General features: G+C 42.2%; 1 protein-coding gene across 3 annotated transcripts in view; it reads right to left on the bottom strand.

Annotated features, from left to right (window-relative positions):
* Positions 1–927: 927 nt before the first annotated feature.
* The window catches only part of LOC131426160 (zinc finger protein 2), a 37,868-nt gene continuing 26,655 nt past the window's right edge, over positions 928–12,140 (bottom strand). For all 3 annotated transcript variants that reach the window (XM_058588638.1, XM_058588637.1, XM_058588639.1), the window contains 3 exons: positions 4,454–6,456; positions 2,473–4,368; positions 928–2,385 (listed from right to left, as the gene is read on the bottom strand). In XM_058588638.1, the coding sequence (XP_058444621.1) occupies positions 2,074–2,385; positions 2,473–4,368; positions 4,454–6,456 (4,211 nt within the window). In that variant the 3' untranslated portion in view covers positions 928–2,073. The remainder of the gene's footprint in view (positions 2,386–2,472; positions 4,369–4,453; positions 6,457–12,140) is intronic.

The raw sequence follows: 12,140 nt of genomic DNA, 5'->3' as shown, positions 1-12,140 counted from the left end.
GATCATGCAGATAGTATTCCGTATCCAGAGTTCTACCACTTCTTACTTCTTCATCTTACAAAAATTCGTGAAGAAGTGGCCCTTAAAGTCCCAAGTTTTTCGCCCGTTTGTGTGAGTAATTATCTCGGTACTTATCGCGATTATAAAAATTTTTATGGATTTTACAGTACTGATCGAAAGTCGAAGGTTTCGGGTATCATTTTACATGAAGAATTGAGTGGTAAACGTTAGAAACCGCTTAGTAATTAATAGAAAAGAAAGTAAACAAAGAGAAACTGTCACTGATTATACGGCCATTTGGAAAATCAACCGAATTATGTGAGATATTAAGTGAATCGAGACTCATACTAGAAGTGCATGGAGATGTTGGTTTTTTGCAAGACTTATCGTGGGAAGCAGGAAGCTGGACCGGGAGTTTTCGGTGCAGCTGAAATGCACCGTAGTGGACGGTGATGAAGCGAACACCAAGCAGAACCTCGGTCTGGAGTTTTTTGTCTCCATCTGGAGTCCGGAAGTCTGGACGAGTTGTCAAGAAGTATTTGGTATGGCAGACGATCTGTGGGTGCGGCACGATCACTGATCAAAATATAGAGGAGAAAGCCTCCAGAAGCGCCATCCCCAGCTTTTCCTTCGGTCTCTCGAAGGTGACACTCTGTTTTGGTTGGATTTGGCATCGTGTCAATTCGCAGAACCGATTATGGAGTGGTGTGAAGACTACAATGTCGTTTTTGTGCTGAAGGAGGCAAATCTGTCCTACTCGCCAGAGCCGACTTTTAAGGTTAACGAAAAAAAAAACAGTTTCAGTTCGGTGTGAACTTGGAACTGTTAACAACTTGATATTATTAAACAAATATTGAGCTAAAAATAATGACTTGTCTGTGGTTTTCGAAGTAAATGAATTTTCTAGCTAGGATGGTTTCTGTTGTTTTAGTTTTTTTTTTCGATAACAATCTCCATGATGTTGTTTGGATTTTATTTCGCCTGCTGTTTATAATAAAATTCTCAATAATCAAAAAACTGACAAAACAATATAATTATCTATCTGTTTTCAATGTAGCAGTTCTTGTTTCACTGGTTTCTTCTGCTTGCTGTAATGCTTTTCTTTCTTTCTTCCTTTCTCTCTCTCTTTTGTTTCACGTTCGTACCATTCACAATTCACAATTATGGCAAATCAGTTACAAAACATTGTGTTTGTATTGTTTTTTTTTGTTTTCATTTTTGTTTATAGGCTAATATATCTTTCTTTCGCTTGCTTTCAGTTTAGGAACTTTCACATTACATTTGATGCGGGGATTTTTCACGGTGTTTTTTTTTTGTTTGTATATCAAAATAGTCTTTCTTTAGAAAATAGTAACTTTTTTGCGAGAGGAAGAGAAAATGTTTTTTTCGTTTTTTTTTCATTCGTAGGAAATGCTGTCAATTTTAAAATGATAAATCACTCAAATAAAAAAAAATTAGGACCGAAACATAAGAAAGCGCCAGCGCTACTTACCTAGGATTAAACAAAAAATAGATTGTTGGAATGTTGAAAAAATCACTGGGAAATAGTTGATTAGGAAATTGGTTACAACTTATCATTTTTGTTATCATTTCGGCTTCGACTCAACCGTGCCTAGCAGGTCAAATTGATTTACTAGAGCAACACTGAGTCAATGACAAAACGAATCCAAAATTATGGAGTATGTGTACTCAAGATAAATGAATATTTGTAGCCAATTTCATTACCAACCACGATCTGAGGACGGCTAGTAAACCGTGTCTGGATTTCGCCCGAAATATCAGGGAACCCTGCTAATTAAGGCGCAATTTTAAGATCGAGGAAATCAAGTACAGTAAAACTGTACGTTTACTAGCGGTTCAAGTTGAACCGCTATTCACTGGAAGATAATTAAAAGTAAATCCTGAGAAACGCTAAAACATTATAGTGTCGAGAATCGACATCGAGTACTAAAAGTAGAGGGTAGAATTTCGATCGACCAACCCAAAAGGATCGACAACCGAGAACGGAATCTGCGAGAGTTGTGGCGCTAGCGGTACAACAAAAGCTCAATGATAGTTGGGAAAGGCCTTCCATTAGAAGGGGCAGTCGTTCTCACGCGGTTGGAAGTCTCGACGGCTGACGTCCAGGCTGGAATCGGAGTCCTCACTGCCACTGGTGAAGGAATGAGCGATCTGAGCGGCTGCAAGCTGAGCCTTGGCCGATCGTTTGTTGCTTTCCTCCTTGAAGCAGTGGTTCTTCTGATGACGGATCAGTTCGTAGTACCGCTGGAAAACCAGGTTGCACTTCTTGCAGGTGTAGTTGATGTTGATGGCCTTCTTCTCGTCCGTTTCGAAGGTCGGGTTCGGTTGGTTCTCGTAGATTTTGCGTTGTTTTTGACGAGCGTTCTGTTTAGGAGATGGAACCAATAAGAAATAAAAACCGAATTAGTCTCAATAAAACGATCATTTGCTGGAAGTCGCTGAAAATCTCACCTGGAACCACACGACGATCACTCGCGGCGAAAGCATCAACAGCTTACTCAAATACTCCAAATCGCTATCTTTCGGGTACGAGTTGTTCTCGAAGAACTCCTGCAGCACCTTGATCTGGTAGTCGGTGAACCGAGTTCGATTGGCCCGTTTCCCGTTGGAGCAGGTGATCGCTTGATTCTGGGCCATCTGCTGGTGCATTCCGCTGGAAATCGACGACGGTGGAGAAATCACGGGACTATCGATGGGGCTGGGAATTTTTATCTCTTCCATCAGACCGGGAGTACCGAGCGGTCGAGCTTCCATATGCTTTTTCAAAGAAATGGCACTCGGTGGGCGCATCGGAAGAGGACTGGAATTGCTGGAATCGATCTGAAGATCGGCTGGAATCGGGGAAGCGTTGGAGGAATTTTCGGATTTGATTTTTTTCTTTTTGTTTGACATCAGCTCTTTTCCAAGGTTGTTCAGATTCAGCTCGGGAGCTTGGGAGAAAAAATTAGCTACATTGGCTTGTAGTTGGGAGGCTTGCTCATGTTGAGTTTGGAAGTCATTGCCGAAGTTGTCCGGAAAGAGATTTTTGTTCAACTGGAAGTTTCCCAGTTCCTGGGTCGCCTGATGCTTTGACAACGACTCCATCAGCGATTTGGAGAAACTCTGCTTCATTTCGTTCATCTTCAGATCAACCGCATTCTGCGAGGTGTCCTGGGAATCGTTAGATTTGAATGAGGTGTCCAAATCAACGACCTTGGTCTCACCGGTGCGTTCGTATTCCTCTACGTTGAGCTTCGTAGAAGGTGGAATACTAAAATTGTACGGACTATCCTTGGAACGTTGTCGCTCCTTGAACAGGGTATTGCGGAACCAATGCTTGACGACTTTCGGTGGAAGGTTAGCCTTCAGAGACATCTCCTGGATGCTTTCTTCACTGGGCGAATTGTTGATATCAAAGTGGGAGCGTAGAATGCGCAGCTGTTCGTCGGTTATGCGAGTTCGAGCGCGTTTCTGGGTGCAAGGTTGCTGTTGCGGAGGCTGAGGTGGCATTTTGTTCTCGAGGTTATGTGCCAGCATGTTCATATCTAGCGGAGGTTTCCCGTTGAGATTGGACTGTAGCATTCCCGGAGGCAGTTTGGTCTTATCAACCGGTATGACTTTTTCCAGGTCGTTTTTAGCCGTCATGTCCGGGACTTTCTGAGGTACAGCACCAAAGTTCAGCTGGGGAGCGAGGTTTAGATAGCTAAGGGACATGAGATGATGAAAGTGCATAAAGTTCAGAACGTTCAGAGCGTTCGGACCGAGCTTGTTGTTCGGATCGGTTGCGAACTGTAACAGCGAGGCGTTCTTCAAGAAATTGGGATCCATAAGGTTTGCAGTTGGATCCAGCGGAAACGGACTCTTCCCCAGCAGTGCTTCCGGCGAAAGATCGAACCCTGGTAAAGGGTTTACCTTGGCGAGGTCATTCAAGACTTGCTGTTGTTGGAAATTTTCGACGAAACTTTCCGGCGTTGGATTATTGCCTTCCAACAGTTTTTTCTTGACAGCCAAACACTCCGGACTCAGTTCCAGATGAGTCTCCAGAGTGGATTTGTTGGGGAACACCTGGAAACAGCATTCGCAGATAACGATTTCCGGTTTCTCCATCGCAGCGACACCCGTTCCAAGGCCCAGTGCTCCCATCATCGGATTCAACATAGGAGGCTGTGGAGTGAGTGGTGCCGGTTGGATAGTTTGCTGCTGCTGCTGCTGTTGTTGTAGTTGCTGATGTTGCTGTTGAAGGTCAGCCGGGGATTTCAGTTTACGTAACGGGGTATCATCGATGAAGTTGGGAGATTCGTGGCTTTCCGGAATGGTATGGATTAGGGAGAATTCAGGTTTCTTCTTGCTATCGACGGGTTGCAGTTGCTGAAATGAAAAGCGAAAAAAAACGTCAGACAAAAGTTGAGGCTAGGTTGCTAGGTGACACCTTTGTCTTCCGAAAAGAACTTACGTTGCTGAACATGCTTCTTTCCTGTAGTCTACATGCTCGGGTCTGATGCAGCACACTTCGCATGTGAATATCCAACGTACTGCCCTGCGTGTATGCGACGTTGCAAATGTCACATTTAAATTTCTTCCGAGCCATTTCCTTCTCTTCCAGATCCTTCCTTTTCTCGCCTCCTTCGCCGAACATTTGCAGCCCAAACGGTTTGAAATCCATCGACTGTCTGTCCCCATGTTCGCATCCATCTCCTCCGTCTCCCATGGAAGCCCCAATCTGAAACGGAAACTGATGCTGCTGCTGCTGCTGTTGCTTGTCGGACTTAAGTTTCTTCAGCTTGTTCAGATGTGACACACTGTTGTAGTGCACCAGGAGGATGTTCTTTTGCGTGAAACTTTCCATACAGATCGTACACTTGAACGGCCGGTTCGGGTTGGTGAACTTCTCCGATTTGATGTCGTAGAACAGCTGCTGTTTGTTGACCATACCGGCCAGGCTGTCCGCTGCGGCTTTTTCCTTCTCTTTCGACATATGGAATGCCGTGGCCATATGCCGCTCGAGAGCTGCCGTGTCGGTGAAGTTGAATCGACAATCCATGCAGGAGAGCTTTCCTCCCCCTCCCGTTCCGCCACCATCCGAACCGTCCAAACTTTTATCGTAGTACAGACTACTCTTGCTACTCATCGACTTCTCACTCAGCCGATCTTCGTCCGCACTGTCCCGGGTCTGACTTCGATCCGACTTCGGACTCATCCCGTTCTTGTTGTTCATCATCTTCCGTTTCAAATCCTTGAAGAAAAGAATCGATGTAGATTCCTGCTGCGAGTCCGTTGCGCCCTTCTGTGCGGTAGATTCCTGCGGATGCTTTTCCGTGATGTGGCTCGTCAGGGAGTTGATGTTCTTGAAGGTGGCATCGCAGTAGAAACACTTTGTCGATTCCCGGAGCGAGTGATAAAATAGATGGCGATTGAGTTTCTCGTGAGTTTTGAAAGCGAACGGGCACAGTTTGCAGCGGTATTTGTAGGTGTGATTCTCCGAGATCAGAAAGTTGAGATGGTTTGCCTTAAAGTGCTGATGTAGGTCGGCGAGATTGTCGAATGCGTCCTTGCAGTCGTTCAGGAAGCAAGCGAGATCCTCCGAGTCGGCGTTCCGTTTGAAGTGATTACTTTCGTTGCAGTGTATTTTCAGGTCTACCATCGAGTCGAAGCAGACCTTACAGAAGGAGCATTTGATTTCCGGCGAGGGTGAGGTTTCCTTCTTCGGCGACTTGTCCGGACTGCTGCCAAGCTGCTGTTGTTTGGTGGTCTTTAGAAATTGCGAGGTATCAACCAGCTTCAGCAGTCGGTTCAAGCCTTCCATCTTAATGTTGTGAACTCGGATCACGTGCGTCTCCACGTTAACCTGATCCAGAAACGTTTCCGGGCACAGCGGACAGGACACCGTCTGTACCTGATGTTTTTCCTGCTTCTCTCCACCATCCTTTCCACCGGCACCTCCCATGTAGGTTTCCAGAATCTCCGCCAAATTACCGTGCTTCAGATCGTTGCAGTTTTCCTTGAACGCCGAAGTGTCATTCATAAAGGTTACCTTTTCGATCAACCGCAGATTTTGGGCACTCCTGGCCTCGGTCAGGGTACGCAGATAATCGAACGGTTTCTTCTGAATTGCGGAAGGTACACTCATACTGGAGAAATCCTGGGCCAGAAGTTCGTTGCCAACGTTGTGATTCGCCAACAGGTGCTGCATGACGTTGATCTTCTTCGACGAGAAATTGTTACAAACGCTACAAACCAAACACCGGTCCTTACAAGTCCCGTCGCCATTGCCGCCACCGCTGCCACCCGAACCGACGTTACCGGTCGTACCACTACCGCTTTTCCCGTTGCAGTTTTCTCCGTTCCACGGTTTCTTCTCCTGCAGGATACTGCACAGTGTACCGAGTGCCGTTGTGCCATTGTTGTTGTCCCCGGTAGCCGCCGAGGCCGAGTCCATTGCATCCTGGGAATCGGCGCCTGATGAAAGAGAAGAGTACAAGCAATGAAACATGTAACAATTCTGAGTATTTCAGTAGAGTTTCAGATTCTCTAAGTCAACGTCGGTAATCGGTTGTCTGCAGTCTAACAACGACAGTTTGTCTTTGTAGTTTGTCGAAGAGTTTCGTCACAATATTACTTCGAAAAATTGTGATTTGAAGGTTTTGGAGGATTTCTACGGACTTCGTAATCAGACGGAATCCCGTAGCTTGAAGACTCGTACAAAACCTTAAAATGCCAACTGGACACTGAAACAGGTACATCAACACGACAGTGGATGGTAGATAAAATACGGTATTTTACAGTATGCTGGACATGTAGCAAGAATGCTGGATGACACTCGATGCTCAGTAGAGAACCGGCTTCTAGACAGACCTCGTGCGCAATCGAGGAGTATGCGTGTGCAGCTAAAGAACAGAGAGACTAAAGGAAGACGGCCCAAGACCGAGAATTCTTTGAAATTTTGCAATCCGTTCGTTTATATTTAGGAGACGAAATGTGCACCGCTGCGCGTCAATTGAACAAAAATACCATTTCTCTATGTACAATATACGAGGTTACGTATCGAAATTTTGTTGCAGTCGGCGCAAACGTTGTAAGAGGAATTCTATACAACGCTCTTACAGAAGATGGAGAGAAAACATTTCAAGAAAGTTTTAGCCCTCATGACCAAAATACTCACATAACTCAGAGTAATTTAGTCGACAGGCTGCACCAAACAAGTTCTAAGAACAACAGTTTCACTCCACCAAATCCAGGTGGTTTTAATAGTAATTGAAGGAAGACAATTTCGGATGAAAGGGTATGATTTGACTTAAGCAATTCATGAATAGCATTCTAATCAAACCCGTTTTTCGAAATAATTATCCTCCCTTGTGAATTCACACGGTGTATTTTGGCCCGGCGTTCATATTTTCAGTTGTAATCATATTCTTCACAGTAACTTATAGTTCTTCTGTGATTTTGATATCCCTCAACAATATTCAGTACTCAACTTGTCCTTTCTCATAAAGAAAGGAGATGCAATCACTATAAAAACCGGCTTTTGAACCGAGGCTCGGAGGGCCGAGTCTTATATGTCATTCGAATCAACTCGTCGAGATCGCAAAATGTCTGTGTGTGTAGGTGACAAAAATATGCAATTGATTTTCCGGTTCCAGAGTTACAGGGTGAAGTGTTTTGAAAATTGCGAACACTCATTTAAAGCGACGATACCAAAAAGGGATAAAAAATTCTAAATTCGGCTCAAAACTATTTCAATTTGTAGGTTATGTTGATGTCTGACAACACGAACAGACTTCGGCTATACCGGTTCCCAGTTCCAGGTTCCGAAAATAGTGGTCTATGACTGTAAAAGTAGTAGGTAATGTTGGACACATAACCGGGAAATTGACGGAGGACTGCTGTCGACACTTTAAAAAATGCACATTTATTTTGGTACATTGTTCCACTAATAAATTATCCATTTCAAGTAAAATCTCACTAGATCTTTGTAAAATGCTTTGGTTTCTGAAAAGAACCGAAGGCTACAATTTCTTCAACTTTCAACACTATTGACAATTATTTCCACGAGCAAAATTCCGAACAAATCGGTTGCCACTAGATTGGCGAACGGCGCACAAAGTAAATCTTCCACATGCTTGTGAGCCCTTCTCTACAGCGCTAACGTTACGCACCGAGTCGTGGCATCCATTGAGTTGGATCGTATGTGTGAATATCGCCAGGACCCTTGGCGTGTTTGAATCATAATTAATTACCTAAGAAAATCATCCAGCACAGCGTACCTAATCGTGTTCTACACTCATACCTATCTCTCCGAAGGACTGCTTAGTAAAAATGACCGAAGAGCGCACCGCTCCTGTTACTGTGTTGGGAAACGCGCGAAAGCGAGGCGTTGCCAACATTACGTGGCAGTGTTACTAACATTGCATGATAGTATTGAAATACTTGAGGGATATGACTGTCAGTAAATGAGCACATACCTCACAGTATGGACGAAATATGAATAGTTCTTTAGTTAACATTTAGAGCCATTAGAACGGCTGATTTTGTATAATGTTCCCCATCGTTGTCCACTTTTCGTTCTCTTTTCCCTAATGCAAACGACCAGAAGCAGGATTATGCAGTCACTTTTGTTTGAAGCGAAACTCACACTGCGAATGTCCAACAGCAGATATGCTCACAGAAGAACTAGATGTTGTTTTTCTGTGTTCGCTATCTTGGCGTAGGTGGCAGGCCAATTTTTTCACTATTTAGCAATGTTTTCGAAATAAACGCGGTATTAACAACAATCTTACATCTTTTTCCACTCGTTTCGTGGAAGAATTAGAGAAGATATTTAAACAGGAAAAAAGTTATTAAGAAAACAAATCTAGAGTAATTTCGTTACGCTTTCGTGTTGTGAAATTTTGAAAATGCACCCAGGTGGGAATAGTAAAGAAAATCGTAGTCCTACGTCTAAATGAATGTCAGCTTGGCGATGTTTTTTTTCAGAAATATCGTTCCACAAAATAAATTCAAACGTTCTGCATAATACAAAGCATCATTTAACCCTTATGCACTCGAATGGGTACCCGGGTACCTTTTCGAATTTCAAAATAAGAAATTTCTGAGTTAGGTTTAAACTAAGATTCTGCAATTCGGTCAATTCCAAGAACTAGTTGGACCATAACTTCTCATGCTTTGACTTTTCATTTTACAGTAAGGGGGGTCGAATGGGGGGGCTCAAATTTTTTTTATTACGTAAACACCCGAATGGGTACCCGGGTACCCACAAATAAAAATGCTTGTAACTAAGGCAAATTCCATCCGATTTGAATTTTTTCAGTACGGGTAAATTCAGAAATTTATCCACTTTTCGATGGCCGTGTATATTGCTGTAGTAGGTTCTTCTGGTTCCCGTTAATCCGGATTTCCGTAGAATGTTCCGACACTTGTGTTTTCCACCATAAATGTCATTTACTAATTTGAAACTTTTCCAAACCAGCTATTTGAGAAAGGCCGTACCAAAATGAACCTTTTGTAGAAAAATGACGTCATCTAAAGGGTAGTTGGCCTATTCTGGACTTACTCTCATAGAACGAAAAAAAGGAAATATAAATGAGAACGAAACTGTTTGGGAAGTAACTTCGTGATGTTTCGAAATGTTTGTTGCCAGAATTAAAAATTGTATTGCGTGCTCCTCGCAATAGGCCTGAAGTACATAATAATTTTCAAACTGAAGATAAGAAAGTGAAGTATATAAGGGAACATACATAAAGTACGTCACGCGTTTAGGGGGGAGAGGTTTCAAAAATACGTGACAATACATGGTGAAAAGATTGAGAAATGCTCGACAAAGGGGGAAAGGAGTGGTAGAAAAATTCAAAATTTTATGTTACGTACATAACGGATGCCCCCTGAAATATATAAACATAACAACTCAGCATAGCACTTGATTTCATATAGCAATTCTTAGATAAGATTACAAAAATACGTGAAATCCGTGTATAAATGCCTCGATGTCGGAACTCATTTAGGATATCCGGGTTCCTGGGAACCAGGAGCACCATGTCCATCTTTATGGGTACCAATCCCAAAGAGCTTAAGTTCCTGAATCCAACAGTGCTAAAATTACTTCAATCGGTTGAAAAATGCTCAACTTACAGCGATTTAAAAAAATGGGTACCCGGGTACCCATTCGGGTGGTTAAAGGTGTTTTTTTTTTCGAGTGCACAACGGTTAAACAACATTTTGTACCCTATGTACGTGCTACTGTGTCTGACTGGCGTTTTAGAGTGACTAAAACAAGATTCAGAGTGGCGAAATGGTAGCGCGTATGCACGGAATGCATAAGAACGCAGGTTCGAGTCCTGTCTCTGAGCGTATCTTTTTCTAATAAATCATCTTTTCTGTTAGTTGTTCATTCATTTGGCTTCTCCATTATATGTTTCCGCTCAATCATTGCAAAACTGAACATTTTATAATTTTGTCGTGAAAAAAGAAGGTATTCGGTGAAGAGGTATTTTTGCGAACGCTTCTTAAAAATTTTCATTTCCGGGTCCATTGTATCACAGCGCAGAATAATCAGAAGTCAACAAATCAATCCAGCATAGAAAGAGGAGATATTTTTCTAGACCCTAACGTTTCTGTTTAATTTTTCGAAATATTTGTTTAATGAAAAACTCCGCCATTTTGTAGCTGTAAAGTCAGTTTTTTTTTGCAATCCCCAAATTAACAAACAACGAAAAGGAAAAAGTTTGGGGTCAAGTAATTTACTTGTAGAAAATTTGTGCAAAATTTTGGACAAAAATGGTGAAATAGTTTTTGAATTACGATGGACACGGAGTTTCAATAATGCTTACGATAAAAATGCATTCAAAGTTTATTGTCCATAAAATCGAAGGAAACAATTTATTTTTCTAGAGAGCCCATAGGGTCTAACCGACGACACGACATGCCACTCGCTTTTCAAAACTGTAACTACCCTTCAGTAACTCGCGATGTCAAACTGAAGTCTTTGAAAATATATTTGTTATATGGGATTATGAACTGTTCGATAGTCCCACGACAAAAGGGCCTAACTGCAAATGACAGTTTGTCTTTGTTTACTTTTTCTTTCACGATTTTTCGAATACATTTTATTTTTTAACTTCCGGTGAAACTCTCAACGAGTGAACACATTGTATCGTGTTAGTGCGGTGAAAATTTGAGTACTTCTCTAGAAAGAAAAGATTTTCATCCGTACTTTGGAGACTCCACGTTGTCACGCAGCGAGGTTTTCACTTGTAGTCCAATGAAAAGAAAGTCCAGTGGACTATAGACGAAATTTTACTGGCTATATAGCCTAAGTTGCTGTACCATCAATCGGTGTCATCGCAAGTGAGGTGACGCCACCCAGAAGTGAAGAAGAAGATTTTATATTTGACGCATTACTCTTCGCAAAACTTTCAAGTTAAAACGACAAGCTTTCGATTTATATTGGAAACTTTCAAGAAAATGCAGTAATGGCTCCGTAATAATTCAAAGAGAAAGTAAACAAAGAGAGGCTCTCATCTGCAGTTAGGCCCTTTTGTCGTGGGACTATCGTGTTGTTTGTAGAATGACAGTTACGAGCCATGGTTACTTGTTTTCTACAAATGAAATGTGTAAATAGAACAAAACGAACCAAAATGCAGCACCTATTTTACTACGGTTCTACCGCCGTTTGCATACGAATGAGATGAAAGTATTTCATATAACGCCTAATTTATATTTTGTGTCGTAACACTGATCAAAAGGGCTTCAGAATTGAGCTGTAATTCCTAATATAAGACTTTCCTCCCGAATACTGACTAGAAGAATGATCTGCTGATCAAATTCTAATGAAGAAATATAGTATGATTCCTAATCCGAATGCTTAGGAATCTCAATGAAATATTTGTTCCGCTGGTAGATTTCCAGCAATGAAAATAAAAAAGCTTTGTTCTTAAATAAGCCATCACAGTTCACGGAACTCAGAATTTGATGTCTTTATCGAATATGGCTGACTATAGAGTGCCTTTAACCAGAGTGACGACAGCTGTTCGTTTGGAAAGACATCTTCCGAGCAATGTCAATTGCAATGTGAAGCCATCGACACTGCCAACATTGCGGATTAAATGTTTTGAATTGTTGCCAACATTGCGGATGAGAAGACGTCATTC

The sequence above is a fragment of the Malaya genurostris genome, chromosome 1 (genome assembly GCF_030247185.1).
Source record: "Malaya genurostris strain Urasoe2022 chromosome 1, Malgen_1.1, whole genome shotgun sequence".
Classification (NCBI taxonomy): Eukaryota; Metazoa; Arthropoda; class Insecta; order Diptera; family Culicidae; genus Malaya; species Malaya genurostris.
This window is presented reverse-complemented; position numbering and strand designations above follow the sequence as displayed.